Source organism: Halichoeres trimaculatus, unplaced genomic scaffold, assembly GCF_033239565.1.
Source record: "Halichoeres trimaculatus isolate MK-OKI-2021-1 unplaced genomic scaffold, fHalTri1.1 fHalTri1_scaffold_20, whole genome shotgun sequence".
NCBI lineage: Eukaryota > Metazoa > Chordata > Actinopteri > Labriformes > Labridae > Halichoeres > Halichoeres trimaculatus.
In genome coordinates this window covers 25,006,141-25,022,306 of record NW_027437198.1, presented here as the reverse complement: position 1 = coordinate 25,022,306, position 16,166 = coordinate 25,006,141, and the positions used below count along the sequence as shown (strand labels likewise).

The 16,166-nt window shown below is 43.9% G+C and overlaps 1 protein-coding gene and 1 long non-coding RNA gene across 2 annotated transcripts in view; one reads left to right on the top strand and one right to left on the bottom strand.

Moving 5' to 3' along the window:
- LOC141810186 (uncharacterized) overlaps positions 1 to 16,166 on the top strand; it is a 94,999-nt gene that overhangs the window by 55,195 nt on the left and 23,638 nt on the right. The window lies entirely within an intron of this gene.
- Positions 1 to 16,166, bottom strand: part of rnd2 (Rho family GTPase 2) — a 38,817-nt gene that overhangs the window by 2,021 nt on the left and 20,630 nt on the right. Inside the window, exons 4-5 of the mRNA XM_074697310.1 lie at positions 4,433 to 4,542; positions 855 to 989 (exon numbers count right to left, since the gene is read on the bottom strand). Coding sequence (XP_074553411.1) covers positions 855 to 989; positions 4,433 to 4,542 — 245 coding nt within the window. The remainder of the gene's footprint in view (positions 1 to 854; positions 990 to 4,432; positions 4,543 to 16,166) is intronic.

The window sequence follows — 16,166 nt, the reverse complement described above, 5'->3', positions numbered from 1 at the left end:
GCTATTGGATTAGACCACCAGAATGTTTAATGTGCTTTGGCTCGGGGTGTGTGACACACTTTTTCTGGCTGTGTCACACGGACAAACGGGGAGGATGAAACAGAGGCTGAGCAGAAACAAAAGCCACAAACAGTCCCCGGGCTACTTTACATCAACTCTGTGCTTCCCCACTCCATCCTTTTGTTTGTGGATCTTATTTACATGAACTGCTTGTTTTTCTCCGCCGCTGATTTTTGTCGGGGCTACATGCTTTTAGCCTCAAACGAGCTCTCAGACAGCGGTGGAAAAAAAGCTCTTTTGTTCTGGGGCTTTTGTGCGGTGGTGAAAAAAGCCCCTCCACACTTTGCACAGAGCGAGAAAGCACCAAATGAACAAGCTGATTAAAATTCACAGATTTACAGAACAGTTTATCACCCCCTCCCTCCGCTCCCTCCTGCTCCCCCTTCGCCTCTCGCTCGTAAGGTCATGGCAGCGTGTGATAAAAGAGCTCGCTCGTTTATCAACGTCCAGTTTTCTATTCGTCCGCCGTTCTGAAAATCCCTAAATCTGCATGAATATTTCATCCCCCAGACACAAAGTCCACTAACTGCTTCCTTTGGCCGCCCTCATCATCAGAAACCTTACAACGCATGTCAGCACATTTCGGTCAGAACGCCAACCCCAGCAACACGTCCCAGGAGGGGTTCACACCGCTCTGACTCTGCGGCGCCTGATTGGCTCTCCTGAGCGCTCAAATGAAATAAAGGTCCTGTCTAACCTCTGGATTGCTTCCTCATATTTTTTCACATCTGATGTTGTTCTCCAGTTTTTTCCCAAGAGCCTCTTCTCATCGCACATTTCTGACGTGTCCTCACCTGTTCGTGGGTGACGGGGATGAGGCGCTGCTTGGAGAGCTCCCTCAGGGTGTTGACGTCTGTCCTCATGTCCAGCTTACAGCCCACCAGGACCACTTTGGCGTTGGGACAGAACTCCTGCGTCTCCCCCTGCCACTGTTGAGACACGACATCACAAACATACGTCAACGATTGGGTCAAATATGAGCAACACTCATCCCTGGAAACTCCAAAACCTCCAACCCAAAGTGACTAAAGTGCTGTACAGATTAAAAGCAGCACAAATAACAAGATACAATACTAAGAAAACATAAACCAGAGCAAATAAAAATGAAATCATCGGTTCCATCTCCTCTGTCTATGAAAAACATTCCATTTTCCCGCCTTCAGTGAGTCACATGACCAGCTGCACGGAACTCCTAATCAGTGTGTGACATCATCAACACCTGCTGCCCTCTGAGGAGTAGAACTGACTGAAGTTTAAGAAACAACTCCTCATAAATGCCACAATTTTCACCAAATCTCTCCAAAAATAAGATAATTTTGTAGTAAATTTTGTCAGGAATCCATTTATGCCGTTTTTTAAGCTGGACGACTTTTACTTTTCTGTCTAGTGGCCCTAATGTGGCAGCTTGTGTGGAGCTGGATCCTCCTCTCCAGTTCATTGTAATAGAGGGAGCTGAAACAGCTTCTTCTGGCTTTGAGGGGTTGTCGTTCGATAACTATTTCCAAAACAAAAAGTTCCCATACAACTTTTGTAAAGCAGTGTCCACTCTGTCTGTCAATGTGACAAACATTTTTACGTTGGTTTGATCTCTCTTCAACATTCCTACTGCCATTGAGAGCCATTTTAGTATGCCTAGGTGGCGCTAGAGAGCAAATTCTAGGATGTTAGGGGTCAAGCTTAGTACTACATCAAAGTTTTTGCCGATTGTGAGGTGTGTGCCAATTTTGGTGAGTTTTTGAGCACCTCCCCTTAATTATGCCAGATGTCCAATCAGACTGTGATTTAAAAGTCAGGGAGAAGAGGTGAGTCTTGTGAGAAGATTTAAAAACCCCAGTTGACCCCACAGAGGGGATATGCAAAGGCAAGTTGTTCCAGAGCCAGGGGGGCAGCCGACACAAAAGCTCTGTCACCTTTAGTTGTATCTGGTTTTGGGGATGACCAGAGGCGACTGACCGGTTGGGTTAGGTACTTAGGGGCTAGACCATTAAGAGCTTTAACACCAAACAATAAAACTTTAAAATCTATTCTAAAAGCAACTGGGAGCTAGTGTGGCAAAGCTAAAACAGGCGAAATATGATCCTGCTTGTTTTTACCAGTAAGGAGACAGGCAGCTGTGTTTTGAACCACTTGCAGGTGAAGTAGGAGTGAGTTCTCCCGTCCAGAATACAGAGAGTTACAAAAATCTAGTCTCTTGTTGATAAAAGGATGGATTATAGTCTCAAAGTCCGTTTACTTTCTATAAAATCCTCAGATGATAAAAGCTGTTTGTGACCTCTGAGCTAACCTGGTGGTCAAATTTCAGCCTAGCGGGAAAAATTACTCCAAGATTCCTAATAGAAGATGATTGTATGAGGCGACCCAGTCTTCAGGACCACAACCAAACATTGAGACTTTTAACTTACACTAAATAAATTCCTGTGTTAACATTTTGTTGAAATAAATATTCATCACCCCTTGCAAAAAGCTTTAAGAATTTTCTTGAAATTTTTGCAAATATTTTTTTTGAATTTAGCATTTTTTTAAATTTTGATTTATTTAAATGTAAAAATTTTGCATTTTTTAAATTTCTGCATATTTTTGCAAATTATTTAAATTTTATTTTCTTAAGTGTTTTTTTTTTTATTTCTACAAAATTTTAAAGTCAAGCACATTTTTAAATAGTTTTTTTTTGCAAGTTTATGAAATTTTGGAAAATTTGGGGAATTTTTGGACACTTTTTTAAATGGAATATTTTGGATAAATTTTTTTTTTTGAAATAACATTTTTGAAAAATCCTGCAGCTTATCAAAAATGTATAAGTTTTGCAAATTTAAGAAACTTCTTACATTACAATTTTTCTTTCCTTTAATATTTGCAAATTTATAAAAAGAAAAAACTGAGACATCACATGTACAGTTTGATAAACACAAAAAACTTTTTGTTTAGCTAATTGTTCACTAGATTTTTACTATTTATAGAATTTTATAAAGCAGATTTTCTGGCTCCTGAATGATAATGGATGGTAATCCAGGTTAGCTGAGGCAATAAAGGTTGCAGACCCAGGTCATTATAAACACAAAGTAATGCCGTTCCTGTGTCATGGTGTGGTTTAAAGTTAAGACGAGAATCAAATACAGTTCCTCACTTTCCTTCTCTTTAGCTGAGTATTTTTACTTCGTTCAGGGTTTGTGCTGTGGACCTGGTTTTTACTTCCATCTCTCCTGCAGACAGATCTATTTCCGGCCCTGCTCAGAAAGGTTGAGCTGTTTTCCTCCTCAAATCGCCCTGAGAGTAAATGTCACCTCAGAAACTCAGCTGAACCAACACCGTCTCACCTCCTGTGACACAAATACACGACAGCGCCGGAATAGTCCACACACCAAGCGCAGAATGTCAAGGTGTCCCCTCATCCTTCACGCTGAATCCCACCTCTGACCTCTCAAGCCCATCCTTATTCTCCCCCTAACCTCCAATCAGAAGCTTTGATTGTTTAACCCCCCTCCTCCCCCAGCTGTCACCCTCAACCCTCCGTGACCCGCTTGTTTCTGCAGGTCAAGAGTCTAATTTGGGATGGTGATTGTGCAACAGGTTTTCCATGTGCCCCCTGAGGTTTAGAGATTACTCGGGCGACAGCTAGGGGTCAGAGGTCAAGGCAGCCCCCTGGTCAGGGATGCATGGGAAAAGCATAGGCTTGACGGCGGCTCTGCTCAGCCTGTTGACAGAACGCACTGGGGAATTGTGGGATATTTGTGAGCTGGAGAAAAAGGTGGTGTCCTGGGTTGGATCTACAAATTCTGCAGGAGCGTTTTAGCAGTTTCCCTCAAAACCCCGAAACACCTCAACGGCCCGGCCGTGGGAACCGTCCGAGGACACGGTTCAAAGAGGAACACACACATGGCGACAAGATGAGACAAAAAAGCTGGGTGTGTCAGCGTGTGCGTGAAAACATCCGAACCGCAGACTTTACAAGCTCCAAGTCTCACCAATCCAACCGACCGCTCGACCTGCATAAAAACTGGAACTTAAACGCCAGCAGAGGTAACTCCAGGTCTTTTTTAACAAGCTCTGCTCCAGCCTCTCTTTGATACGGCTGTGACTAATTTGCGTATCTGATATTCCTCTCTGCAGAGCCTCTCCGCTCTGACCTTCTGTTCCTCGGAGGGAACCGGGGTCAAGTATCTGTGGACGTTTTGATGAGATAAAGGAGCAGGGGGCTGCAGAGCTCTGTGCTGATTTGCTCTATTGTCGAGCTGTGAAAACGCAAGCTGCAGGCACAGAAACGTGAAGGATGCTGATGGAGGAGAAAAGAGGCTGAATTCTTTCCGGTTAGCTTTCTGGTGTCACGGCTGATATTAAACGCTGAGGAGGAGGAGATGGAATAAGAAGCACTGACCTTCTTTATGACGCTGTCCAGGGTCTCCGGGCGGCTGATGTCGAAACAGATGAGCACTGCGTCCGAATCGGGATACGCCAGCGGCCTCACGTTGTCGTAATAAGAGGAACCTGTGGGTGCAGGAGAACATATGGCGTAAGGTCAAGCTGTCTTCGGAGAATTCCCTCAGTTTACTCGTTTTTAACCCCGTGAGGATCCTCATCCAAACCATATGGCTCGTCTGTCAGAGAGAAACACGCTTCACATCCCGGGAAGGTGATCTATAGGTCATTAATACACGGATATCTCATTAAAGCAGAGTCTGGGACATGAACCTGGACATGTTTCTGCTTGAAGACACTCTGCAAATGCAAATGAGTCTCACTCTTAACAGTCCTCTGCTCATGTTTGAGGATCTCTGTCCCTCGGGTTCCCGCACAGCTGTGGCCTCCGTTTATCAAAGTGCTTCACACAGACACACACACATGCAGAGGTGAATTAAAGAGAGCCAGGGACCGGACGACTTGTGCACACAATCCATTATCATCTTGAAACAACAGCGAATGCCAGCACAAAGGCCAAACTAAAGGTTGAACCCCTTAATTCCCTGCACTCATCCTTCTTCCTGTCTCTGCGGTAAATGGCGCTCTTTTCTGTCTCCAACTGTACGACGCCCGCGCGCATTTACGAGTCTCTCCTGGTCTCGCATTTACATTTTGCACCTTGATCAAATGTGAAGGCAGAGCAGAGCTTCTGGTCCTGTTCTCCTGCAGCTCTCATTAGGAGACTCATAAAAATATCTGGGAAATGTGGTTGCGGCTGTGGGCACCCGCCCTCCTGCCACCCATGGGAGCTGGTGCAGACCTGAAGTTCTCATTTCGATTGCAATAAGAGCCCGACGCTGGCTGCATAAAGTCAGTATCAGGAAACTCAATTCTGGGTACAAACCGGCACAGTTTCAAAATGTGACACACAACATGAAATCCTTTAAGATAGCTGTGATTGATTATCGCAGATCTTTATCGTTGTTGTTTTGCTGCTTCAAACCAGATCAGCACAATACACGGACAGCCGGTCCGAACTCTGCAGGCTTTTGTCTGCAGAGTTAAATGGAGTCTGCACAATGGTGCTACAGCCTGTTTTAGCATCACTATGTTCTCTTTGTTAATGATGGAATGAGACCAGGACAATAGCTGCACGAGGCCTGAAGCCCCCTCCATCACTCAGCTGGCCGTCTCCAGCCCCTCTCCCCTCTGGGAACAATGCATCACAGGCTGCACCAGGAGTTTGATGCTTTTCACGCCTCCAAGAGAGAATTCACAACATTATTTTATCATTATCCACTTTATAATCGAAGGGATGAGACAAAATCTTCCAACCTTTTCACCCTTTTTGTCCTTTCAGATAATGTGTCTGGTTCCAAGACTTAAGTTTTGGTTAATACAGAGTGTTCAGGTCATGAGAAGGGGAAAAATCTTTATGATCAGTTGAATTAAAAAGAATACCCCTTTACTTTTCTTGATTATCATGATATCCTTCATACGCATGCTACATCAGCCTCTCTGGACTCCGTGTCCCATGCTGCACTGCGTTTTGCCTCTGGGCTAGGATTTCTATATGAAAGAGTGGGTTTGCCTTCCTTACTTCTAAGTGAAGAAGTACTTTTTTTCTTACTTCTTCCTGCTTTTCTCCTTTTGGCCATTGACATCAAACTGGTTGCATTTGCAGTGGTGTTTTAGTTTTTTTGGTCCTGTGTGTATCCAAAAATGTGTGTAACCATGGTTGCATTGTTTTCATACGAGATTTCACCTGTTAGCAGCCTGTAGCATGTCAATGCTAAACGGTGCTAGGCCAGATGTTCCCTGCAATGAATGAATAATATAACATCCTGAGACAGAGGCTGTTTCCTTTGACTTCCTATTCAGGGGGAAACTCGTCATGGCAACAAAATGTGGGTATGAAGCGAAAAAACGTGTGACAAAGTGACATAAATGTACAAATTATTCAGAAAATAAAAAATAGGGAAGCATGATCCAATCCTGGTATGGATGGAGCAGTGTGGAGGTATAATGTGGATGATAATATGGATGTTGTTGCTAGGCACCGCCCGAGTGGCTACCTGTTGTAGCAGCTCTCTCTTCCTTATCACTTTTTTGTCATTTTTTCTTTTTTTCCATCGTCTTTGCACTTGAAGTCTGAAACTTTTTTGTCTCATTTTTTGGTCATTGACACCAAACTGTTTATGTCTACTGTGTTTTTTTGTCCAGAGATCCTACAAGTAATCATGGTTGCATTGTTTACATATGAGATCAGCTGTTAGCAGCCTGTAGCATGTTAATGCTAACCGGTGCTAGGCCGGATGTTCTCTGCAAGCTGAGAAGCAGAGGCGAGAATGACCTGTTCTTCCATCCATCTTTATGGGGAATGAGCTAGGGGTGTTAACCTAGCACCAGAGGGAATACCATTGGAGTAGCATCATGCTATCCACAGAGACATGGCTAATGGAGCTAACACAAGGTCAGACTCTGTTGTTTTCGCTCCTCCATCTAAAACTGGATCATCTTGTTGGTTTGGGTTGTTTTAAAACTAGGATTAAGGATCATCTGGTGAGCTTGTGCTCTTGTTTTACTGCTGATAGCTGCTTATTCATTGATCCACATTTTGTTTACTTGTTGTCTATTTCTGTCTCACTCATTATGTCAAACTTTTTGAAACTCTCGAAAGAGATTTCGGTATTAGGGTGATAAAATGAAAACACTAATGGTCTATGTTTTTATTTCAACATCTGGCTCCTCAAAGCGTGATCACCGTTTTCCTACAGTCTGAACAACGGCTCCTTTTGCAAAGTTTGCTTACAGGAAAAAGTGTTTCCAGGCTCCTGTGTGTAAACACATGACTTGCAGAAACTCTGCAGAGCGGCTGCACGGTCTGGCGCTGTTCCTGAAGGCTTGGTTTATGTGCATCAACAGCACAATAACATCAGCGGTCAGAAACTTCAACAACGTGGCGAATTAAAACTCTGAGCTAAGAGAGAAGCTTCAGAAATCTTTTAAGAAATGTTCTCTGTGATTATCCTTCATGTAAACTCAGCCTACAGCAGAGGATGTTTACAGGACGCCTTAGTCTCCTCCTCCTTTAGGAAACAAGATTGCTACTGTGTTGTAGTGCTGAGGAAGCAGGACACACACTCACACACACACACACACACACAAACATCCCAAAGAGCCCAATCGGGCAGAGTCCAGCAGTCAGCAAAGCACACATTGTACGACGTGGGACTCTGATTAGTAGTGGTCACACATGAGGTGCTGGAGCTGCTGAAGTCGGTCTTTAGTATGTATCACCGAGCGGCAGACCTGGACTGAAGTTAGAGCCAAAGAAGAAAAGCGAGAGGCAGCTTGTCGAGGTGCAGAGGGGACAGAAAAGATTTAATGACTTTGACGCAGAGGTAAGGGCAAGGTGCAGCGGTATGTGATGTCAAGAGAGGCGACCAGGGAATCACAGCAGATGAGGGGACGAGACGTCAGCTGGATGAAGTTAAGACAACGCCCTGAGCTTGACTTAAGATGCAATTAGAAGCAGGGATGAGGCCTCGGGGATCAATTTGTCAATCCCAAAAGATCGTAATGATTGACAGGTCATGGTCACAGCAGGCTGCCCTGCGTCGCAGCGCAGCGATTCAGAGCTCTCGTGCCCTGAGCGATGGGGATGCTCGCTCAGCACTTCTGCAAAGTCAGAAAGAAAGAGTCCTCTGAGCGAGCTACATTTACAGCAAGCAGAGAGGGCACAAATAAAATCCAATCAGGACCAAGAATAGACGAGAGGGAGCTGCAAGGAAAAAGGTTTCTCCTGATTGCGAAATATATCACCTCCTCGTCTTAAAATGGACCGGCCGTCCCTTCCGGCCAAAAGATAAAAGAGTCAGTAGCTGTGAGGTGGAGGAGGGGGCCGGGCTGAGGGTGTTTGGGTTTGTAATGAAAGCCCCGGACAGATCAAATAAAGAGGTATGAGAGCTCTGGGTTGGCTACCGGTGGAGGTGGCCTGTGTCCATTCACGGCGAGGTGGAACAAAAGGTCAATTGAATTTCAGACAGAGGCCGGACGAGATGGATGGGAGCGCTGCACTGGCAGGAACCGCTAAAACCCCTCACGCCTGGCGAGAGGAACGACACTCCTGCCACGCTGTGCCAACGCAGCGCTGAGATAAAACACCAGCATTAGCATTAGCTCGATTTAGTAGTGGTGGAAAGCAGATTTCTTTCTTTATTACTGCAGGGCTAATTAGCTCTAAACCGACTGCAGCGCCGTGCAGGAGGCTGCGCTGAGCAGAGGTGACAGAAGTAGGAGGAAAGTGGTTCTCAGCAGCCGTCAGTCGAGCTTCATCAAAAGGAAGAAGGATCCCAGAGGATGTTTGGGCGGACAGGAACTTAGTGGAGCGCTAATGTACAGTAATAAGGCTGGAGGGTTTGTGGTATGACTTCATTTGTGCCTTCTGTCCCCTGACACATCGACAGCCCCTTAGGGGTAATCCGCCTGGAACATGACAGCTCTCTATCTGCTAATACAAATCCTCCTCTGTCAGAGTTTCTATTTAATTAGAACGAATAATCTAACATGGTGAGACAGAGGCCGTTTCCTTTGACTTCCTACCCAGGGGGAAACTCGTCATGGCAACAAAATGTGGGTATGAAGTGAAACAACTGTGACAAAGTGACACAAAAGTTTAAGTTATTCAGGAACTGAAAAATAGGGATTCACAATCCAATCCTTAAAACATCTATAGTGTTTATGAGGTTGTTTCATTTGGAGCCGACTATTACTTTTTGTGTCATTTGTTGGTCATGGACACCAAACTGTTTATGTCTGAAGTGGTGTTTTTACCATTTGTGTTCATGTTTGAGTCCGGAAATCCTACGTGTACCCTTGAAGGCGCTGTTCACATAAGGGATTTCACCTCTTAGCAGCCTGTAGTACGTTGGTGCTAACCAGTGCTAGGCCGGGTGTTCCCTACAAACTGAGTAGCAGGGGTGAGAATGACCTGTCCTTCCATCCATCGTTACGGGGAATTTAAGATCTATCTTGCAGAAGCTGGGCTGCACGGTGGCCAAACAGTTAGTGCTGCAGCCTCACAGCAAAAAGGTCACCAGTTTGATTCCCAGCTCTCTGTGTGGGGTTTGCATGTTCTCCCTCAGTCTAAAAACCTGCCCATCAGGTTAATTAGCCACTCTAAGTTGTCCGTAGGTGTGAGTTTGTGCATGAGAGGTTGTCTGTCGATGTGTCGGCCCTGTGATTGGCTGGAGACCAGTCCAGTGTGTACCCCGGCTCTCGCCCAATGACAGCTGAGATAGACTCCAGCCACCCACAACCCTAACCAGGATAAGTGGTTTGGGAAATGAATGAATGAAGAAAGACGAGCTAGCCGTGCTAAAACAGCATCATAGCGAATACCAGCAGAGTAGCATGACATGGCTAACGGGGCTAACGCTAAACAAAGTCACCACGTAGGAGGGATTTCATGTGTTGTTGGTGGACAGGGCATAGGTTAGTGAGACTGAACAGATGGGTGAAGAAGGTCAGCTCAGTCCTGGGCTGCCCTCTGGACCCTGTGGACCCTGTGGGCCCCATGGACTCTGTGGAGTTGGTGGTTTGGAGGGGAATGATGGCCAAGCTGTAGTCCCTGATGGACAAGTCTCACCCCTTTCAGAAGACTTTTTACCTTATTTTATGCTTAATATGTATGTTTATATATTATTTTCTAAGTTAGTCTTATTGATTTATTCTATGAAATATTATTGTTGTCATGTTTTCTACTTTACACTTCCATATTTGCTGCTGTAGCGTTGTAAATTTCCCCTTCGTGGGACGAATAAAAAGGGATTTCATGTCTTATCTTATAACGTGTGTGCATGCAATATGGGGATGCACCAACCAAACTTTTGAAGTCCTGGTGCCAATACTGGGTACTGACCAATAGCGATACTGATCCAATACCATTTGTTTGAACTATAAGTTTTTAACTGGAGAAAAACGACAGAAATGACTGTTGAATTGTAAAATTTTATACCCTGTAGACTTATGTCCTAGTGTCAAGTTCAGTCGATCCTTTCCAACCCAATAGGATCAGATTGGAGCATCCCTCCTGCAATATGTCAAAGTTTAATTCCTCATTTATCCAAAACATGATTCACAGTCTCACCTGGAATAGAGAGTGTTAGCTTGATACTAGTGTTGAAGATTGTACCGATACCAAAGGCCAGGTATCGGTATTGGTATCAAGAAATAAATTGAACTTTACAATCAAACCCAGATGATTCTGTCTGATCCAGAAACTTCTCCTTGAAGTTTTACAAGAGACATCTGACCGAGCCGTCTGGTGTTCAGTGAATTAATCTGTTTTATCACAGCAGGGTTTTTCTCCCTTTGCTTGTCACAATGCTCACTGCAAACTGCTAAAAGGCAAACCATTACGAGAAGCGAGAGCATCGTCTTCGCTCTCAGGCTCTCTGATGTGTACATGCACATATGGCAGGGACACAGCGGCAGCTAACGGCCTCATTAGAACATATAGACACTCTGAATAAACGGAGACGAGAGAAGGATGTAAAGACGCAGACAGCTCTGAAAATGTTACTGAATAAATGAGGAAAGTTAGCGTGACAGCGTTAGCAGCAACCTTAAATCCACATCTCATTCAGACCAGCACACACTGCGTCTTTCTTCTCCCCCATGCAGCTGTTTTCCTCTTGAGATCCACCTTCAAAGGCAAAACATTTCAAGTCAGGATGGCCGAGTATCGTAGCAACCTGGAGGGATGCAAATGGTTTCATTGTGTGGCCCTGAAAGGAAGCAAGGAGGAAGGGAGCAGGAGAGCGAAGGGATCGTGGAGGTTAAAGACTCTGGCGTATTGACGGCTAGAGGTGACTAACAGCAGAAGGAGAGGGCTAGCGATCCATCCTGAAAGGCTGAGAAGACTTTTCAGAGCTGGTCAGGTCTGAGCTGGGGCTCCTCCTGAATCAGGTCCTCACAGGAGCGCAGATAAACCGAGACTGTGGCCGAGGCTCTGGCTGAAAGGAGGGCATGTTATCTTGACCCAGTGTGCTGCTGTGCTGTAAGAGACAGCGTGTGGTTTATTATGTGAATATAAGCCTGTGAGAAAGACTTTATTATACAGCCGCGCTTATAGAGGACGGTACAGTCTTATGTGTTTGGACTCTCTGACCTTAGTCCAACAGCAGACACAGAGAAAGAGGCATCAGACGAGTTTCTGCAGTAGAAAGTTTGCATCCTCAGCTTCGAACAACAGCTTCATATCTATCCTTACTGCAAAAAAACAAGCATTTTTGTCTTATTTTAAGTAAAAAATGTCTTTTTATTCTTAATATGAGTCAGTTTCAACTGGTCAGTCCAGAAAAATGTCTTGCTCAAGTCATCTAAGGATAAAAATGAGGCCTGAATCTCGTGTATTTAAAAACCATTAAAATTATTTATTTTCTCAACTCAATCAGGGACTAAACTTAGAATTAGACTCCTGTTTTTTTCCCAGAAAACCTCCTCTATACTTTGGGCATTTGTTTTGATCAACAAGCAGCCTCAATGTTAAACTGCAATTCCACAAGTGTCCACTAGGGGCTGTCTGCAGAAGCTTTATAAACCTGTACAACACATTCAAAAAAGAAGATTTTTACGCTGCAAAATACTGAAATCTTATCAAGTGTTTTTGTCTCATTTTAGGTAAAAAATGGTCTTATTATACTTGATATGAGCCACATTCACCTGACCACTCAGGCAAAATTTCTCATTTCAAGTCATTTAAGAACAAAAATGGGGTCTAAATTTCTTGTAACAACCCAATCAAGGACAAACTTAGAACTAGACTCATGTTTTCCCGGAAAACCTTCTCCACACTTTGTGCATTTGTTTTATCAACAAGCAGCCTTAATGTTACACTGTAGTTCCTCAAGTGTCCACCAGGGGCTGACTGCAGAAGCTTTTTTACCCAGTATTTTTGTCTTATTTGGAGTAATATTTGTCTTATTACACTTGATATGAGCCAGTTTCTACAAGTCAGTCCAGGAGAATGTCTTGCTCAAGTTATCTAAAGAAAAAGTTGGGTCTGAATTGCTTGTAACAAGTATAAATAAAAAATCAGTGTACTAAAAATACTTTAAAAATTATTTTTATTTCTCAACTCAATCAGGGACTAAACTAAGAATTAGACTCTTTTTTTTGTTCAAGAGAGCTTCTCTACATAATGTGAATTTGTATTTATCAACAAGCAGCCTTAATGATAAACTGCAATTCCTCAAGTGTCCACTAGGGGCTGACTGCAGAAGCTTTGGAACCCACATACACACACATTAAAAAAGATATTACGCTGCAAAAAACTAAAATCTTATCAAGTGTTTTTTTCTTACTTTGAGTAAAAATTGTCTTATTATACTCAATATGAGCCACATTCAACTGATCAGTCCAGAAAAATGTCTCATTTAAAGTTGTTTACAGACAAAAAAGAGGTCTGAATTGTTTGAAACAAGAAAAAAAATAGTGTCCTTAAAACACATTCAAAAATATCCTTTTGTTTACTCAATCAGGGACTAAACTTAGAATTAGATTCTGCAGAATTTGTTTTTATCAACAAGCCTGAATGTGAAACTGCAGTTCCTCAAGTGTCCACTAGGGGCTGACTTCAGAAGCTTTATAAACTATATAAACACTCATTCAAAATAGAAGATCTTTGTGTTTTTCTCTTATTTTAAGACAAAATTGTCTTTTATACTTGATGTGAGCCACATTCAACTGATCACTCCAGAAAAATGTCTTTTTTCAAGTTTTTTAAAGGCAAAATTAGGTCTGAATTGCTTGTAAGAAGTAAAAAAATAATCTGCCAATGGGATTGAAAAAAAATTGCTTAAAACTTGAATAAATTCTCAAAACAAGAAACTCCTCTTGATACATTGGCAGACAACTTTTTTTCAAGCTATTGGGAGCTAATTTTTGTCTTTAAATAACTTGAAACAAGACATTTTTCTGGACTAGTCAGCTGAATGTGGCTCGTATTGAGTCTAAAAAGACATTTACTACTGAAATTGAGACAAAAACACTTGATAAGATTTTCAGTTTTTTTCCAGTGCTGGCTACTTTCAGACACAGCTGCTGTTGTTGGTGTTCCTCATTTTAAGGGAAATGTAAAGTTTCCTTTCTTGAGTGTTTTCAGAGCTGAGTTAAATTTGGATATCTGCTTTGTTTTGTGATGCAACTTCTACCTTTGAAACCGACTCTTTGCTTGAACTCTGGAATTACACCCTCACATGAAATGCTGGCTAGAGTTTGTGCAATACGTCAAAGTGTTGGAGACGGCGTTTACAGCGTTTAAAAGCTCCTCACGAGGCTGGAAGCAGAGAATCTGTGTAATACGGTGACTTATTCTGCAGTTTAACCTGAAGCTCCCACACAAACATGCTCACAGACTCGGCTGTGTCAACTTTTCAGAGGCATTAGGCGGGACAGCCGAGGTGACGCTGGGTTAAATGGCCATTAACCTTCCACGTCTGCAGCCATCGCACGCGGGATATTGATCAAAGCCCCCCTGCACTCTCCCTCTGGAGGAAGTGCAGCCTTTGAAGGGAGACGAGCACCTTCCAGGGATCTGCTCTGAGCCGCAGCCGTGGGAAGTTAATGCCCGTGTCTGTCGTCCAGGGCCGGTGCAACACAGGCAGCGTACAGAGCAGCTTTGCTTTCTGTCTCATCCCCGCCCCCGGGGGAATGGAGATGTGGTGTGTCCGCTTTCAGCGCCTCCTCACCCCCAGCTCCTCTTTCATAATCACACACACAGACCCACACACACATTCCACTGGAGAAACAGCGAGGCATTTCATCTCCTGGCGTTTGATCTCTGTGTCTGTCTACAGCTCCGGTTCATGCTGCGCTTTGCTTTAAAACGTCACGACGCTTCCTTTGTCGCTCCCTCCCTCTGTTGATCTATTTATTCCCTGTCGTGTTTCAGAGAAGAAAAAAAAAACACCAATCACGTCTCAGCTTTGGTGTTTCCCTTCCAACGATGTGACTTCAGATTCAGTCTGCAGAGCTGCGGCCCTCGGTGACACGCTCAGCTCCTGGGAGACGCTGATGTGTTAAGATGTTACGACACAGACGCTGCTCGCTGTTTGTTTGTGCGAGGAAGTCGAGGAGCTGCAGAGAAGTGGCGGCTCAGCACGTCCAGAGCTTGTTTTCATGAGTTTGTGCATCAACAGGACTGTTGAGTCTTGAGATTCCTGCGTTAGAAAAAGAAACGACTTAAAGACCAGCTGTACTTTTCATAACCCCGTTCACGGGCTGTGTTTGGTGCACCCAGCACAGTCTGAGAGGCTTTCTGCTCCTTTCTCGGCTTTTCAACTTTGAGATGGAAGTGGCGTTTCGTCGCTGCATCGTTCTCCATCTCCCGACTGGTTGTCATTCAAAGCAGACTCAAAGTGATCCTGATGGCATTCGGCCAATCAGATACAAGAAGTGACATCTGCACTGCGGGGTAAAAGAAGCGATGACATTGAAGAGCAGGGCTGATCTTCATCGTCCTCCTGTACGCTCCGAGTACTAACTTGCTTTCTGCCAACATCACATTCTCAGCGACCATTAGAAAGCAATAAAGAAGGAAAGTTTCCTGCACTCAATTAAACTCTGCGTTAAGTTTAAAACTGATGGTGTGAAAACGTTCCTCTAAATCTGTAATGATGTTGGTTTTCTGAGCCTGCAGCTTTTATTAACAGCGCCTCCATTTGGAAAAAAAGGGTGCCAGTAATTGAAAAGAAAAAACCTCAAGCTGCTCGGAGTGCGGTGTTTGTTTTATGGTCCAATCTAACAGCAAAAATGTTTCCTGCTGCTCAGATTCTTAGGCCGAGATTTGGTGAGACTGAACTCAGCTCTGAAGGCTCATAATGAGTTGTGAAGATGTCAGAAGGTTATTTTTAACTTGGTTTATTTTTTTAAATGAGGATTTGCCAAATGCTACCTGCTGTCACCATGGAGAGTTTGGGAGAGCAGAGAGGCCGTAAAGGAAAAATGTAGTTTGAAGCCGGGGAGGCGGAAGAATCAGACATATGTGTCACAGGATGCTGCACAGGAAGTGAGAGCCCTCCACCACAACAACAGACTGTAAAAAAATGGACATCATCTGCTCCCCCTGGTGGCTGGCTGCAGTATAGGTCAAAAAATCCATCTCCCCAGTCATTCCAGATGGGCTGTGGTCAAACTTTGAGAAATTAATACACCTGGTAGAAATGTTTTATCACATCCGATTGTTGTGGTGATTTGAAGATATTATTTGGCTGCCTTGAATTCAGGTCCTCTTTTTTTCTGAAAAGCTTTGTTTTCATTAGTTATTTGAGGTTAAAAATGAGGTTCTACATCACATTTAACGATAAATGACTGGCATTCTTGTGTATTTTTTCCGGGGATTGTAAAATATGTCAGGAGGGAGAGCCAAGAAGAGATTAGACTCTCAAAAGAAAAATAATACTTGGGTCATCGTTGCGCACACGAAGCAGCTGATCGATGCTGTGTCCAGGCTGACATTGATCGCAAATGCCCTGGCAACAGTCTGACAGTCATTAAGTGGCAGTAGTCCTTCAACTGAGCCGCTGATGAAGAGGGAGGTTCATCTCCTGTGCTCTCCAGAGGGCGCAGGAGATACACGTTCATTACGCACGGGTGGAGACCAGCGCCGTCGACAATATCACAAAGCAGTTAAATAATCAAGCTCA